The 13,424-nt window shown below is 43.0% G+C and overlaps 1 protein-coding gene across 1 annotated transcript in view; it reads left to right on the top strand.

Annotated features, from left to right (window-relative positions):
- Positions 1 to 13,424, top strand: part of ENPP3 (ectonucleotide pyrophosphatase/phosphodiesterase 3) — a 128,110-nt gene that overhangs the window by 65,950 nt on the left and 48,736 nt on the right. The window contains exons 10-14 of the mRNA XM_083176707.1: positions 772 to 837; positions 920 to 992; positions 4,985 to 5,093; positions 7,285 to 7,416; positions 13,144 to 13,175. Of these exons, the coding sequence (XP_083032833.1) occupies positions 772 to 837; positions 920 to 992; positions 4,985 to 5,093; positions 7,285 to 7,416; positions 13,144 to 13,175 (412 nt within the window). The remainder of the gene's footprint in view (positions 1 to 771; positions 838 to 919; positions 993 to 4,984; positions 5,094 to 7,284; positions 7,417 to 13,143; positions 13,176 to 13,424) is intronic.

Genomic DNA, 13,424 nt, shown 5'->3' with positions numbered 1-13,424 from the left:
ATGACTGCCCTCTATTTATTTATTTTTTTAATACAAAGCCTCAGTAATTATTATTTGTAAGATGCCATATATATGTGAATATTACATTTCTATCACATTACCATAATTGTATTTATTTTGTATTATTGTTTGCTGTTAATTTTTTTCTACTTTCTACTGAACACTCGGTCAACCTGGCTTGCGGTGCAGTGTAAACGGGTAACCCAGGTCCATGTGACCTGGGTTTTGTTGACTGGGAACGGCAGTGTAAAAAGGTTCACAAGCTAGGTCACACCTGGGTTGGAGCCACGTCCCAAATCCCCGGTGCGTCATGGCTTGTTGGTGCAAAAGCAGTATTAGTCAGATTATACTGCTCTGTTTGCTATTTCCTTTGTTTCTTAAGGTTATTGAAGGTAAAGGTCCTTCAACACATTTGAAAGTAGCTAAGTACCAAGGAACTATTCAAAAAGTTCCTGTGATGGCCACTATTATCGATGTTAAGCGACTTCTACTATGCTAAGTGCTGTGCACAATACAGTTATTGTGCACCAGCACTCACACCCAGCCCCAAAGCCCTACTTATTGCTCACACTTCGGGAGGGAGGAGTGAGCATAAAGCCATGTTAAATGCAGTGTTAGGACTAGCCACAAGTAATTATTAAATATCTCAAGGGAACTTAGCCTGAGAGCTAAATTCCTGTGTAAGAATTAAATTGCACCCAAATATTGAAGTGAATAGAATTTCAAGAATTGTAAGAAAACATTTTTAATTATAATATTTATTTATTTCAGGTCTATTACCTATGAAAAAAGAATACAAACCATTCTGCAGTGGCTGGATCTTCCAAAAACTCAAAGGTATCACTTTTTACTTTTATATTAACAGTGTTCATGTATATTTCAATGCTACTTTGTAACATCTGATTTGTGCATTTGCTAGGCCTGATTTTTATACTTTGTACATTGAGGAGCCAGACTCTTCGGGACATTCATATGGTCCAGATAGGGGTGGGGTAAGTACATATTTGTTATATATCATGTTTTAGTATAAGCCTTTCAGACAGAAAAAATAATAAGTCTGTCTTTGATACGGTTTTATGGCCTCATCTGAAAAGAGCCTTTGATGCAAATTTTATTAACATGGTTTGATTTTGTTACACTGCTCCTTCAGCTTCATTATTGGTTAATGGGAAAGTTGGAAATACATTTTATTTAAGTTGGGGCACACGCCAGGGGTGTCCACTATCCCCCCTCCTGTTTAATCTTGCTCTCGATCCCCTACTAAGAAAACTTCAACATGACATGGCCTTTCAGGGAATCAACTGTGGTCAGCGGGTTATTAAAATCTCAGCATTTGCTGATGACATCCTTTTGTATACAGGTAACCCATAATGTTCCCTTACTAGTATATTGGAGACTATCTCTCAATTTTGCGGGATATCAGGATTATATATTAATCTGGACAAATCCATAGCAATGTCTCTAGGATCAGGTAGACAAATTCCCAGATGGGCTGGACCTTTCCAATTGCAATGGGCAAGGTATTATATACCATACCTTGGAATCCCATCACCACAAAACAATTAGAGATGGCCCTGTATGTGAGTGTGAGGTGTTTGAAGAGGATTCTGTAGGGGAATGGAAGCCAGTGCAGATTTTGTTGAAGGGGAGTGGCAGAATTAGAGCGGCGGGAGAGGAAGATAAGCCTGGCTGCATCATTGAGGACAGATTGGAGAGGAGCCAGTTGGGATTGAGCGAGGCCGGTGAGGAGAACATTGCAGTAGTCGAGCCGTGAGATGACCAGTGAGTGGATGATCAGCTTAGTTGCACTCTGTGAGAGAAAGGGCCTGATGTGAGCAATGTTGCGTAACTGGAACCGGCAAGAATGGGCCAGGGCTTGGATGTGGGGTGCAAAGGAGAGGGAGGAGTCAAGAGTGACACCCAGGCAGCGGAGTTGGGGAACGGGGGAGATGATGGTGTTGTTAAAAGTGATAGAGATATTAGTAGGGGGCATAGCTCTGGGTGGGGGAAAGATAATAAGTTCGGTTTTGTCCATATTCAGCTTCAGAAATCGCTCAGACATCCAGGAGGAGATGGCAGAGAGGCAGGTGGAAACTTGAGAGAAAACAGTGGGGGACAGATCAGGAGAGGAGAGGTAGATTTGGGTGTCATCCGCATAGAGGTGATATTGGAAGCCAAAGGAGTTAATGAGTGCACCCAGAGAGGAGGTGTACAGAGAGAACAGAAGGGGGCCAAGGACGGAACCCTGAGGGACCCCGACAGGAAGGATAGAAGGTGGTGAGGTAGAGCCAGAGGCAGAGACTGAGAAGGAACGGTTGAAGGGTATGCAGTTAAAATCCCGGCGGTCGGGATCCCGGCGTTCAGAATCCCGACGCCGGAATCCCGACCGCCGAAATCCCGACCGCCGAAATCCCGACACATTCTCCCTCCTGGGGTGTCCACGAGAATAAATTAGTGTGCCGAGCGTAGCGAGGCACCGGGCCCGCTGCGTGGCGAGCGCAGCGAGCCCGCAAGGGGGGGGGGCGATCCACGTCCCCCCCTTGTCGGGATTTTGGCTGTCGGGATTCCGGCGTCGGGATTCTGAAAGCCGGGATCCCGACCGCCGGGATTCAATACTGAATCCGGTTGAAGAGGTAAGAGGAAAACCAGTTGAAGACTGTGCCAGAGAGGCCAATGTTTTGGAGTGTGTGGAGGAGGAGAGGGTGATCCACAGTGTCAAAGGCAGCAGATAGGTCCAAAAGGATAAGCAGGGAGAAGTGACCCTTGGATTTGGCTGACAGCAGGTCATTGGTGACTTTCACTAGGGCAGTCTCAGTGGAATGAAATGGGCGAAAGCCAGATTGGAGGGGATCAAGGATGGAGTGGTCAGACAAGTAGCTGGTGAGACGCCTGTACACCAGCCGTTCTAGTATTTTAGAACCCCACGCCACCCCCACTATCAACGCCAACCCGAAGCGTGGCGAGCGCAGCGAGCCCGCGTGGGGCGGCGGTACGTGTCCTCTGACCTTTTCATACCCCCACCATCCACGTCGGCGTGGAGCTGATTCTAGATAGTGTGACGAGCGCAGCAAGCCACTGAGCCCGAAGCATGGCGAGGGGACGCGGAATACATGTAAAGTAATACGCTTGCGCTCATCAAACTATGTAAAATCAACTCCACGACGACGTGGATAGTGGGGGTATGAAAAGGTCAGAGGACGCATACCGCCGCCACTTCGGGTTGGCGTGATAGTGGGGGTGATGTGGGGGTGCATTTAACATTGTAAGCACCCATTAGCGTGCTTATACAATTAAAAATTGTACAGGGGGGCCATTTAACATTGAAAAAACCCATTAGGGTGCTTATAAAATTTAAAATCGGGTATATGGCATGCGATGCAATACAATGCATAAGATGCCATACGACTGAATATCGTGGGCACAGTGTTAGGAAACAAGTACCGAAAAATTGTTATTGTATACTAATATAGCCTAAGTGTTGTTAATATATCATAAGTAATATAAAGACATTTTTACTTTATAATTGTATTGAATATCTAACTTTTATATTATCCATTATTCTATTAAAATTATAATTAGGGGTTATCCCTAGCTAACCTATTCTAATTACCCATAGGGTCATTATAACAAAAGCTTTGGTGGAGGCACAAGCTATTAGCTAATCAAGTGAAATAAGCATTACATGTCTAATTAGTATCTCTATAATGTATAATAATGTATGGAATGCTTTGCATGTAGGAGCAGTTGGTTAGGTTAGGTTAGCTATCAGCAGAAGAGCATTCAACTCAATAACCTGACCAAAATTCTCCTGTAATAGCAGCAACTAAGTAAGGATGACATTGTTTTATGTTCGCCCTTATGGCCAGAGTGCTAGTTTTCTATCCCTCAACCACCTCCAGATTTCAAGGCGCAATCATTACTATTGGGCCTGATTCTGGTTCTTTCGCAAAATCAAATTCTTTCTTTAATGGACAAATCCATGTGCACTGCAGGTGGGCAGATGTAACATGTGCAGAAAGAGTTAGATTTGGGTGAGGTTTGTACAAACTGATCTATATTGCAGTATCAAAATAATGCAGCCAGTATTTACCCTGCACAGAAACACCCAAATCTAACTCTCTCTGCACATGTACATCAGCCCCACCTGCAGTGCACATGGTTTTGTCCATTAGAGAGAAAATTAGCTTTTGCGAGTGAACTAGAAACAGGCCCATTGTGCGTAGGACTGTTATCTGGGAATAATAATGACATCATTGCTGATGTCTATATCAGTAGGCTAAAACTTTCAGTTCTTAATCATGGGTCAAATGAACTGATAGGAAAGTATAATCCTCTTATTAATTTGCATTAACCATACAGTTGCATTCAGTTTGTCGACTGTGAGAGTTTTTTTTTTTTATAATTTCTATAACCGTTATAGTTGTCTTTTTCCACATGTTATATGTACATTGTGCTGGAACTCCTGTTATTTGGAGAAACACTGTGTGATGTAACTGGCTCTATGTATGCTTAGCAGGTGGTTTACTGCAACATTTTGAATATGCCTCAAAACTTTAATTCAAAATCCACTCAATCATCTACATTACTCTTCCCAGTGCCAGTGAGGGGCTATAGCTATACACAGCACTGCAACACACTAATGGCATATTCAGCAATCAGGTTCTATATCTTCAAATAAGCTTTACAATTTGAATGATACTCTGTAGCTCTAAATCTGATTATCAATTTAATAAGGAGACAATAGAGTGGTCAAGTTGTCAAATAATGTAGGGAGGCATTTTTGAAAATAACATTTAATCTGAGAGGTTAGGGATAACATGTACCTTCACCCACTCCAACGCTTCACTTATTCTACTTAGTGCATTTACCATCTGTATCTTATAGGGTTTTATTTTTTATTTACTGAAATCTGTATGTTTTGCTTTGTCGTATCACTTATAACCACCATGTCTTACTTATTTTATCATAATTATGTTCTTGTTAGGTGATTACCGCATTGTTGCGCGCTGACAGGACAGTGGGCATGTTAATGGATGGACTCAAGCAAAGGAATCTACATAACTGTGTGAATATGATATTGGTCGCTGATCATGGTATGTCTTCTGTCACAGTACAATCATTATGCCAAATTCAACTTGGTCTGTTAAGCTGATCTGAAATTTTATTATAAATATACCTCTGTATAAGAAACAAATGTGAAACGGGGTTATTTTGGTTCACTCTTACTGACAAATTCCTTCTTAGATGGACAAAACCATGTGCACTGCGGGTGGGGCAGATGTAACTTGTGCAGAGAGAATTAGATTTGGGTGGGGTTTTACTTCAAAGTGAGATCTATATTGCAGTGTAAAATAATAGTGAGTATTTACCCTGCACAGAAACAAAATAACTCACCCACATCTAATTCTCTCTGCACATGTTATATCTACCCCACACGCAGTGCACATGGTTTTGTCCATCTAAGAAGGATTTTGTCAGAAAGAGTGAACCAAAATAACCCCCACAGTTTAGTTGTCCCCTTGCCATGTGCATACACATATATTGCTGAGGTTTTAACTAGTAGGATACATTTTAAGCCTGACTTTAATATACTTATATTGTGTGCAACTTTTTTGGATCCTTTTATGTGTGTGTTTCTTGTGCAAAATGTGTCCAACTCTGCATGAGTCTCTATGGGCCTGAGTAACACCTGGTCGCACTGCTGTGAATTTGCACAGCGAGCGACTATTATTATTAGACTGTGCATGCACAAGAGCTGCAGTGTGCATGCGCAACCAGGGCTTGTGAACAAAGATGGCTACTTTTTCCTTTTGCTAGCTGTTTGTAAGATGATTGACAAGAAGTAGACATCTAGAGGTGGTAACCAGCCTATCAGTGGGAGTGTCAGGGAAAATGCTGGCCATGTGAAAAAAAATGCTACAGGTAGGTGTGCCTCAGAAAATGCAAATCAAACCCAAGCCTTTTGGGGGGGGACGACATCAGTACCAGCCCATTTGTGCCTGTATTCATCACAGCCGCTGAATAAGCTCTGGGCTACGTGGCGGCTATGATGATTGGTGCCCAGTGTAAACTTCATACGATGATGAGCGGCTTCCATCAGGAATTGGACATATTTGCTCAAGTACAAATAATTGTGCAGCCGTGCACATCCATTCGCACAGTGTGCACATTCATTCGTAAGGCGGGATTTCACTAGAGCAGGGCAAAGGCTAAACTAAATAATGTGTACATAAAGTCATACTGGTAGCATGGAGTGAATTGCAGGCCTATGAAGAGGGGGTGCATGTAAAATGTTGCAATTATAATATAATGACATCATATTGGCCTCAGCCTCTCCCTACATTTTGCAGCATTGCATTTGCCATCCTGCCCCTTTCACTAGGAATAAGGTGGGTTGAGAAGGACATCCATACTTTCTGCATTCTGGGAGTCTCCCAGTCATTCCAGGTAAGTATGGGTCCGATTCAGACTTGTTAGTACGAGTCCAAATTTGGCACATTCCCCGATGTTCGGGGTCTGAGCATGCGAAAATATGTGCATGTGAAATCCCCGGGAGCAAGCGACCTTTCGTCGGAGTAGGGGAGAGGGTGGTAGCATTTTATGGGCATCCCTACAAACACTCTGGGCATTCCCCTGAGAATGCAGGTGTGGCCCTGCCTGCTTGGGCAGGTGGCTGACTACCGATCACGTCAGCACCTGCCCCCTTTACGGTGATCTGGGGGCATCTGAGAAGTAAATATGGACTGACTTATTTTTTAGAGTGAAGGCTGCAGAAATCATCCCATGGTCAGCGACCACTGAATGACTTCTGCTCCATGCGGCCGCATGCAAGGGAATGCGTTCGATACATATCCCCTAACATTCTAGCAAAGGTATTTGGGTGCCGGCCGGGCGGCAGGCAACGTTTACAGCACACAATTAATGGAAATGTGCAGCATGTTCTAAGGGGCCCTTGAGCAGGGGTGGTCTGGTGCTGAAGTGGCTGTTCGCATGCTGATTGGTGGATGTCTGGAGCTATCACAGCCATTCACCGTATGGAAACAGATGGAGAAAAGGTAAGTTAAGATTTTTCATAAATGTAATCCACGCACCCTCAGAAAATACATTAGCCAGGAGCCTGGCAATATAGACAATGTTATTTTATTGATGTGTGTAGAATCACAGATTACAAAGCCACTTGGATTCTCCAGTGCATTTTTGTGGCATATTTGTTTTTATCCTTAGTTTTCTTCACTTGCTTGATCAATACAAAATATATTTTTTCTTTTTCTTTTTTTTGTTTAGGAATGGAAAACACCTATTGTGATCAGCTGGAGTACATGCTAGATTATTTTCCCTCACTTACTCCTTTTTGGGTATATGATGGACCAGCAGCTCGCGTTAGAGCAAGGACAGTCCCGCAGGACTATCTGGCATGTAAGAAATACGGTTTCATTCATTGCTCAAGTTTTGTTTTTCTCAAAAAATTTTTTCTAAAAACATCTTTTCACTGAGTTTTTATTTAACTTTTTTTTTGCATATACAGTATTTGGCTTATGGTTGGTAAGTTGTGCAGGGACAAATTTAATAGATCCAGACAGTTTGTTGTCCTATAGCTTTATTCTAAGGCCCTAATAGAAAGCACATTAACTATTATGTGAAGCGTCACACCAAACTATGGGCCTCATTTATCAACTGAATGTGAATAAATAAAACTTGTTGGCCATCATAAATAGTGCTCCAGCCAATAAGCTCCTGTCATGTATTTGAAAAATGAGAGTTAGGAACTGATTGGATGGAGCACCATTTTTTTTAATACTCAATACGTTTTATCAGTCACGAGTTGTATCACCTGTTGATAGAAGGGTTGATAATTTTTTTTTTCTAAGAAAAAAAGGTGATGGTCTAACAATATATTGATATCATCTATACTATATAAATTAACTTCAGTTAGAAGATATTTTCTCATTTCAATATTTGGTGGTTGTTTTCAAATGCAATGTTGCAATGCTTCTTTTTAGTTTATAGTTAGTTAAAGTTAGTATTTATTTATTGATGTAGCAATTTATGGTCATTAATGTGTGTTCTTTAATATATTATTTTTAAATTAATTTATCACAGAACAAATAGTGATAAAGCATCCCTTTAATGCAGTGGTTCCCAACCCTGGTCCTCAAGTACCCCCAACAGTGCACGTTTTCCAGGTCACCCGGCAGGTGCACTCATTATTCAGAAACATTTGAAAAGATCCACAGGTTATAATTATAGCACCTGTGATTCTGTGTGGAGACCTGCAAAACATGCACTGTTGGGGGTACTTGAGGACCTCTAAAAAAATAGAGAATACAGTACATTATCTCACTTGACACACACAAGGGGTGACATTCTATGGGTTCCGATTTTTAGGCATGTCTAAAATTCGCACCAAATCGCACTTTTTAAAATCGTATTTTTTGGCAGTTTTTCGCATATTTAATAAGAAGCGAATTTCAGAGAAAAAAGTGCGATTAGGTGCGATAATGTGCGAATTTTAGGCATGAAAATGTGCAAATTTTAGACATGAAAATGTGCGAATTTAAGAAAATGTGCGATTTTTTTGTTCTTAAATAAAAAAAAAAATAGCGTGGGGTCCCCCCCCTCATTGAGCCGGGGCTGGTTACAAAAATACGGGGGACAAAAAGCATAGGGGTCCCCCGTAGTTCTGAAACCAGCCCCGGACTCTTGGACCGGTCCTGGTTCCAAAAATACGGGGGACAAAAAATCTGGGGGTCCCCCGTATTTTGAAACCAGCACCGGGCTCCAACAGCCCTCGGTGTCATGCCACAGCTGGGGGACACTTTTTATATAAGGTCCCCCGGCCGAAACATGAGCACCGTGGCTGGTCAGCCTTGGATGGGGTACCTGGAGGAGTGGGGACCCCCAATAAAGGGGTCCCCCCCAGGCTTCACCCGTCCAGGGCTGAAGCCCGGGGCTGTCACCGGCGTCCGTGGCCAGTGGACGCCGGCCTGATATGGTTAAATCTTACATACATAACATTGCTTGATGCAGGAGAACTACAAGTGCCAGCAGACCTCCCCCGCATGCTGGGACTTGGAGAACCACAAGTCCCAGCCTGCGGGGCATTAATGGGCCCGCTGGGACTTGTAGTCCATCTGTAAAAAGAATGTTAAAAGAAAACACACACACAGAGAAGTAAAACTTTATTACATACACATCCACACACCTCAATTTTACACCCACATACTCACCGATCCAGGATCCAGCGCTGTCCTCTTCACAGCCGGCTCTCCCCGCACTGACATCGGGGAGAACCGACTATCTCCGATGCCGCTAACAGCTTCTGTTGCGTTTTCCCAGCGCTACAGAGGCTGAGAGCGTGATTGGCCGATGCGTCTCCATGGAGACGCATAGCTCAGCCCTGATTGGCTGAGCTATGCGTCTCCATGGAGACGCATAAGCCAAAGATGCTCTCAGCCTTTGTAGCGCTGGGACAGTGGCAATCATTTACACTGCAAACTCAAACTGGTTTTGCAGTGTAAATGATTGCCGCTTTAAAAAAAACTGGAGATTTCTTACCATATCTCACTTTCTGATTCTCTCATTCTATTAAATTTCACCCTGAATGTGGTGTCCAAGTAAGAAAACAACCCAAAATATTTAGGAGATAAATTAATTAGTAATTTACCATGGGATAATGGACTCCCAAAGCTATTTAATTAGCACCAAAGTGAACCTTCTGGAAGCACATATTTGGGATTTTCTTTGTGTTTAAACGGTGGTCAGAAAAACGACACCGGCATCACAAAGAAGAGAAACACGACAGGGAGAGTTAAGTATACTTACTCTCCCTCTGCCCCCCCCCCCCCCAACCCTTACTCTCCATAGCCTAACCTCCCACTGCCTAACCCTTCCTGCTACTGCCTAACCCACACACCCCGCCACCTAAACCTAAACCCCCCTGCCCTGCAGCCTAACCTTAACACCCCATCCCCATAGCCTACCCCTAAGGATGATGGTATAGATGATAGACAAGTTGTTGACCTGGATATGTGTATAAGTGTACCACATCCCCTCGCTGCACTCGAAACACTATTATATTTTTACTCTATGCCCACTTGGATAGTAAAGTATGAAAAACCACCTTTAAAAAAAATATTTTTTTAACTCATGTCGACCATATTCATGTCGACCAATGTCCATGTCAACCTTCAGATTGTGACCTTCAACCTTCTGTCAATGTTGACCTAGGGCATGTCGACCATTCTTAAGCGCAAACCTAGTCACTGCTGACCATTAGTGGTCAGCCTATTGACTGTCGACCTAGACATTAATGACCCAGGGACCGCATACCCAACTAAGTGTTTCCCAACCTGTAATACCCAATCCCAACTCCCCCTTCCCCTAACCTGATGGTAGCACTCCCTTGCATACTTACCTTCAGTATCACGGCAGTGGGGATTCCGGCGCTGGCCCCCTAATTGCTCTCTCCACCTGCTATCAGCCATCCAGCAATTAGCACAATTAGCATGCTTACAGCCAGTAACTGTTTGGCTGCAGGGCGGTAGAGAGTGTTTCCAGGCAGCTTTGGGTTTGCGTAATTTACACATAAAACAGCCGGGCAGCAATCTCCACTCTAGCATCGCTCAGAATGCTCAGCAAATCTCCCCGTGTGTAGGCTCCTTTAGTCTGTACATTACTTTTTCTATCTAGAATAAATATGGTTGAACTTTGTATTCCTGGAACTAAAAAAACTTAAATGGGTTTTAATGTTTATTTATCATTATCTGTATCACTAAGCTACCTAATCAATGCATGCAGTAATACTTCTGCTGTTGATTGAGTAAATCTAAAGTTCATTAACACTGTAGGACAGATTAAGGCCTGTATTCACGGAAGTATTTGACAGAATTTCCATCACAGTGTAAAGGCCCCCATACAGGACAAGTCGGACCAAATTCCCCCTGAGCTACCCCAGCAGCTCCCCGGGAGGCTCACTTACGATTTGGCACTTGACGTGCCATTTTTACAGTTTCCCATCTGGGTGGCCGCTGATTGGCTGAGTGTATTCTCTCAGCCAATTAGCGGCCGGCCAGTCTTTTGAAAGTGTTTTTTTATAAATTCTGCCGCTTTCTGCCCTGCCGCCCAGCACCCGTCGTTCACCACTGCCTGGCATCTGCCGCTGTCTGCCCCGCTGCTCACTGCTGTCTGGCACATGCAACTGCTCACCCCTCACCTGCACATAGATGTGTGCCAGGGGTACTTCATAGCTGGCACACACCTACGGATTGGACCCAATACATAGTGGAGATATAGTTGATTTTCTTAATTTCAACTGTCTGTCAAAAGGGGCCTGATTCAGAATTGTACAAAAACCCAATGGTTTATGCCAGTGGTTCACAAACTGTGTGCCGTGGCACCCTGGGGTGCCTTGGAATCCTTGTAGGGGTGCCTGAGGTTGGTGGTCCCGGAAAGTTCAAATTAAATATGGTCTATGTAATTGGCAACACTAATCCTTGCGGATGCCAATCATAAAATATATGTGGACAAACAGAAGCAAATTGTTTCCCTTGACATGAAACGTAGAGATGACATATGAACACAATTTATTTAATGTGTATTTTCCCCCTATTTTTTAAATTATACATTTTTGGTCTAGGGGTGCCGTGGAGAAAATTCTGTTACTGTAGAGCACCTTTATTCAAAAAAGTTTAGAACCACTGGTTTATGCAGAACTCGTTGGGGAAATGTAATAGGGTGAGAGAATCAGAAAGTGAGAGATTTGGTTAGAAAATCTCAAGTTTTTTTAAAGCGGCAATCATTTACACTGCAAAATCAAACTGGTTTTGCAGTGTCAATGATTGCCACTTTACAAAAACTGGAGACTTCTTACCAAATCTCTCACTTTCTGATTCTCTCACCCTATGACATTTTGCCCCGAATGTTTACCAATCAGTTCATGCACAGGACCTGTACTGCACCTGTGCCGATGTCTGTCTGTGATATTGCCAGCAGCTCTGCAAAGCCCAGTGGCGGCTCCTATTTATTTTTGGCAGGAAGGCTGCTGCTTCCCCATTCCTGGAGAGGAGAGACCCAGCAGCCCTGGGCCCCAGCACATGTGCAATGGATCTGGCAGGTGCCAAGGCTGGTAAATGCACAGACACCATGGTGCGACTGCAAGTGTGATAACTCCCGCTTCCATGTACTGAATAGACTGTAGTCCATAGAAGCTGGGTTGGACTGTGCAAAAGACAGGGAGTGGCTTCCTAAATTAAGTCAGCCCTCTGCTTATAACAGCTGAGTCTGGCAGTCCCACAGTCCAGAGGGAGCAAACAACTCCCAATGGGACTGTCTGTGACTGACAGGTAGACTTCCAATAAAAAATCACTACCAGTCACAGTATATCCAGTGCAGTCACAGACCGCATTTGGCTTTCCTGACACTGAGTGAGGTGGTGGATTTTACGGTGTTCTGAGTTGGCCGCTGTTCATGCAAGTGTTCTCATGACTGCGTAGCAGAGGATAGCAGATGCCAGCAGTTGACGTCTATTTACAATACACCTCCTGCTGTATTAGTATCATTTAGCAGTAGTGGCTGCTGTTACTGCTTCCCACATTAAATCAGGCCAATTTGTGATGATAGTGCCCAATCACTAAGAAAAAGATTTGGGGAGACAGCAGTCAGCCATGCCTGGTCCTATTGAAGAAAGACACTGTACCATATGCTGGGGTTAAAGTGAGGGGGAACAGGGTGTAACAGTTCACCACCTGGTTTGTAGGGGGAACCAGTTACACCTCCACCTTAAAAAAAAAAGAAAACAAAGAAGTTTGGAGACTTGGGAATGGAAACCCATTCCATTCTTTGGGTTCATTTTGAAGCTGCTGTTGGCAGGGGATGGTCAGGACGGACAGCTGGGAAATATGAACATTGTATGTGCTGGATGCATATATTCGAGCACTTTTGCTCATCGATAAAATGCCTCAGTAACTATAAAAAGTGTTTAAATATTGTATTAGCAAGAAAAGATAAGTGATCTTTTACCAATTCTGATAGAAACCTACTTCTCCCACGTTTCTCACGTACAGTTTTAATGTGCATAAATACTGTTAAGCGTGTATATTATGATAACACAATTACTATTGATGAGTCTTTTTTTTATTTCAATAGTTGATTCCGAAGGAGTAGTGAAAACTCTCACTGTGAGTATTTTATTTCATTTTAAATACAAATATTTTGTTTGCAATATACCAAGAGAAAGACCACAGTATAGTGGTGGATTGAAAATATACGTCCCTTTAGTACTTTTGCTTTACTGTAAGTCCACTATCTTGCAATTGGAATTTCAATTAGAGATGTGCTACTGCTTATATGTTGGAAGCTAAAAAAAAACTATTTTTACGAAGATATAAACAAACTATTTCTATTTTCTGAATAATTCAAAGTCTTCT

This window comes from Crinia signifera, chromosome 3 (assembly GCF_055691185.1).
Source record: "Crinia signifera chromosome 3, ASM5569118v1, whole genome shotgun sequence".
In the NCBI taxonomy this organism is placed as follows: Eukaryota; Metazoa; Chordata; class Amphibia; order Anura; family Myobatrachidae; genus Crinia; species Crinia signifera.
Note: the sequence above shows the minus strand (reverse complement) of the source record. Positions and strands in the feature narration are given on the sequence as shown.